The 4,270-nt window shown below is 37.1% G+C and overlaps 1 protein-coding gene across 1 annotated transcript; it reads right to left on the bottom strand.

Annotated features, from left to right (window-relative positions):
- Positions 1-2,041: 2,041 nt before the first annotated feature.
- LOC119082004 lies at positions 2,042-4,023 on the bottom strand. Its single transcript, XM_037191317.1, has 2 exons — positions 2,159-4,023; positions 2,042-2,107 (listed from the first exon to the last, which is right to left on the bottom strand). The coding sequence occupies exon 1, from the start codon at positions 3,744-3,746 to the stop codon at positions 2,175-2,177; it is 1,572 nt and encodes a 523-aa protein (XP_037047212.1). The 5' UTR covers positions 3,747-4,023; the 3' UTR covers positions 2,042-2,107; positions 2,159-2,174.
- Positions 4,024-4,270: the final 247 nt, after the last annotated feature.

A 4,270-nucleotide genomic window follows, 5' to 3' on the forward strand; every position in this document is an offset into this window, starting at 1 on the left:
ATATTTGTAACAGATGTTAGCGCCACGTGTGCTATATCAATTCGAATCAGACGAGTACAATCCACACAGTCTTCCTAAGAAAATGAACGGAACCGAAATTTATTGCCACGATTTGCCAAAAACGGAATTACTTCTAACGTATCATTATGATTGCAAGCTGGTTACATTGTCAACATAATTCAACAGTGAAACTTCTGTCTTCAAATCATCTGTCGCGATAGTAACATAAATTAATGACGCTTACGATTTGTACATAATTTGATGGACATTTCTATTACATCTGCACATATTTCACTCAGCCACATATAATTATCAAAATGAACGTTAACTTCCTGAACTTCGCACCGGCCTGTTGGCTATCGATGTGTAAGCGCTTTCCGATATTGATATTTTATATCAAAACGAGGAAAATTCAATTTTTGTATTGCTTCACTTATTTCTTTTTTATTTCCTTTCGATTTCATTTAAATGGAGAAAATAGCTTTAAGGTGAATAAATTTCTTGGATGCTATATCACTGACGTGGAAGTAAACGTTTTGTATAATGTTATGAAACCAAAGAGGAGAAATTTGAATTTAAAGTTTTTCTTTTCCTTTTTTCAAGATACGATAAATTTTCGGTGGTATAGCAGCATTTTGCAATAACCAAGTTCTTTGGATCCTCCTACATTTCAAATTCGTAACTAAACTGTTGCTGTCATCGCTGTCATCATAATAACAATACTCGTATTTTTATCAACATCAACATACTAATCCGCCACAAAGTAATTTTGTGTGAAATATTATTGGCAATGTTTTTCTTTAATCCAGGAAACAATTTACTTACCATGAAAGTTTGACTTGTGTATTAGAGCATTGTGCAAAAGGTGTTTTCCTATCAATAGTCAGTCACACGGAATAATGATTTTTCGAAAACAAACAGTGATTATTCTGAGCAAATTCAATTTTGTCTGATGCCCTTACCTACATCACAGTGCTTTACAAATTCGTACCAAAAAAAAATCGCAAAATTTTCTTGATGACATCTTCTTCGAAAGGTAGCTCACATTTCTGTCGCTTTGTTTGTTTTTGCAAATTTTTCGGAGGACATCCAGGTCTCGTATAATCTGGAAAACTAAGTTCGATCTCAACTTACTGGCGAAGGAAAGATTAGACCTTGAGTCCACTAAAATCTTACAGTTCCAACAAAAAACCAAGTGTAGCATATACTCAAAACGGATGAAAATTATTGCTTTACAAAGAAAACAGTGTGTGTGACTCTAAAAATGTTAATTTTATTTCTTCGCAACCCTAAATTCGTATACGAATTGCGCCCATGGACGTCTTCAAATTACAGTGTCTATGAAGTGAAGCCTCGATAGACAATTGGGTCAGGGAACCATGGAAACCTGCCTAGTTCTGGACAACTAGGGGATAACACAATTTCTTTCTTAACCTTAGTCTTAACACAAAAATGAATTCATTATAGATGTCTCCAAATGTCAGACTTCCTATCAGACAGCACTGCAGACTAAAGTTTCTTTTGCAATCGTTACAATGTTTAATTTTCTCTCCAGTTATAGTCTGTTTGCGTAACCTTCCACCGAAATTGACCCAAATACAGCAAAGTACAAGTGGGCTGAAAATAAACAGAAAAATGGATTATTGAGAGAATACAGAGTACTGATGAAAAAGATGATCTTATCTTCAGCGGTTTATTGAACGCAAATATTGAATCGCGCCTAGAGCATAGCAAACCAATGAGCCAATGAAGAATCTGAAAGAAGAAAATACGCGTTTGAAGCATTGTTAGGAGAAGTTTCACGTGCCTAGGAAATGGTTATAAGTTAAGATATTCGATGGTATTATTGTCTTCAGTTAATGTAATATTATAACCCAGCCATTAGGTAATGCTTCACTAGCGCCTGCTAAATTCACTGCTAATGCCACAAACACAGAGTTAATGAAAATATTTTAGTTCGGTCTGGTTTCACTACAAAAAGAATTTTTTTTTAAAATGATAAGTTGAAAGCCGTTGAATAAAATATTTACTCTGTAGCTACTTCAAATCTGTGATGATCATCCACACAAGGTTTAAGGAATCATTGGAACTCTGCCAAATAACGAGGCTGTAATTTGAGAAGATATTTAAAGAGTAAAATTCAATGGAATTGCATTACCAGTTACCTCAAACAGCTACTCTTCGTATTCTATTTCAAAATCAATGTTCTCGCCAAATCCGTCAACGTCATCAATAAAGTCTGCTTCTTGGACTTCGTCCAGAAAATCATAGAACGAACGGTGCTCCTCTAGAACCAAACCCATCATGCTTCGCAAATCTTGAATTTTTTCCTTTGAAAGTGGTCTTCCTGTCGGCCATAACTTCTCTAGAACAACATTCTTAAGCTGAAGCGGGCAACGCAGTTTTTGTATGTTAACTCTCTGGTAAGGTCCACCGATTTTTTTCGCCATGTTGAGTATTGCTGGTTCATTTTTGTTTATCACAATTTCGTGCGTGTCCAGCCAGCTCACTTTCTGATGTTTCATGTCCGTTTTTCGGTTGGTTATCATCGACAGCAAATTTTCGACCGAAAAGAAGTCGTCGGTCGACATTCGGTTTATCTCAAATTGGTCTTCGGATCTGCATCCTTTCATGATGTCCATGTACTGCGTATCAGTGTAAAGATTATCGTGTTTTTTGAGAGCAGTCTCAGCTTCACCGAATTCGCTGTCATTTGGCAGAAAACTGTGACCTGACTGAAGGTATCTCATAGAAATGGTCTCCAAAGTCTTGTGATTTTGTAAAATGAAAATCATCATCATGACGAATTTGATGCTGCGATTTTGTCCTCCACACGAATCTGACCATAGAATCAAGCGTTTCTTCGGCTTTGGAAATTTTTCGATGTGCATTTTCAAACAAGAGGCAACTTCTTGAGTGCCTTTGGATGCCTCAGTTTCGATCCATATATTAAACTTTCCTTTTCCAGTGCTGCCGGTGTGTATTCCCAAGTTATTTAAGTTCATTTGCCGTTTATAATATGCGATGCTTGTAGAAAGTTTGGGTAAATTATGCGTCTTCTGCGCGTCAAAGGTTAGAGTTTCCAGGTCGTCGTCGTTTTGAGCTTCTGCACAGTCATCCTTCATTTGAGATGAGAGCGATTCAGCTTCTGCTAAATGGGCCTCGTGTGCATCTTCAATCTCTTTGAGCTCAGTACCAAAACAGGTTAATCTTTTTACGGCGTAAATATCACATCTCAGGCAGGTGTCTTTCTTCGGCTGTTTGAATCTTAAGTTGAATTTTGTGTAGAATATGTTTTTGAAAAACGACTGACTCACTGCCTTTTCAGCTGCATTTTCAGTTTTTTCTTTATACAGCTGATAAATTTTCGCCAGACATAAATCTGCACCCAAGTATTTAGATTCGGTTTTTGCTCTGGTGTAGTGTGATATGTACTTCGGGAATGAGACAATATGTTCAATGACTTTTTCAGTCTTCGAAAGTGGTAAGGCATTCCATCCACCACTTGCCTTTCCTCTGTTGTCTTCGATGGTTTGGTCGTTCCAATATTTCTTTAGGGCAGTTTTTATCCGAGACTCGTTAATTTGTAAAACACCGGTAATTGCCTTTTTACATACTTCTGTTCCAAATATCAAGAATTCGTCTGGAACCCGGCGATCAGTTTCTTGCTCTTCAGTGTCACTGCTACCCATTTCCTCGGTCTGCTTCCAAGTTTTATTCGGTTTCACACAATTTACCAACAGCATACATCTGGTGCGAAATGAACCTGCACTCCAAAATTGATTAAAAAGTCTCTCTCGATCAGCAACATCAACAAGTTGAGTACAGTTCCGGGAACATAAACATTCAAAGCTTCCGTCAAATATCTTTTCTTCAGTGACGTTTCCTTTCGAGTTGATATGGATTTTGTTGGTGTTGCACAGTCTTTTTCTGTCTGAGCGTGATTGATTCGGTACTTTGAATTTGCGTCCACGTTTCGGGCGGCCTTGATAGATAGTATCGACAGCATTATACGAAGGAATGGGAGCTGCAATTAAAACAAATTTTGTTGAGGATAATAATTCGGAGAAATTGTGCGACAAATTATTGCAATATTGGAAAACGCTTTTAAAATTCAGTGAAATGTAATAAAAGAGGTTGGCACGGTTGGACTGAAACGATATTAAATAGGGACCGCCGACCACCAGTAATTTTTTTTTCATAAATAATTTCTTTTTCGAGCGCTTCAGAGTAGAGTGACTTCGATTGAAAAACTGAATCATCAACAGTT

This window comes from Bradysia coprophila, unplaced genomic scaffold (assembly GCF_014529535.1).
Source record: "Bradysia coprophila strain Holo2 unplaced genomic scaffold, BU_Bcop_v1 contig_373, whole genome shotgun sequence".
NCBI lineage: Eukaryota > Metazoa > Arthropoda > Insecta > Diptera > Sciaridae > Bradysia > Bradysia coprophila.

What these genes read in the sequence shown, in the direction of transcription:
- LOC119082004 (XM_037191317.1), bottom strand. Translation starts at nt 3,746, where the DNA reads ATGCTGTTGGTAAATTGTGTGAAACCGAATAAAACTTGGAAGCAGACC.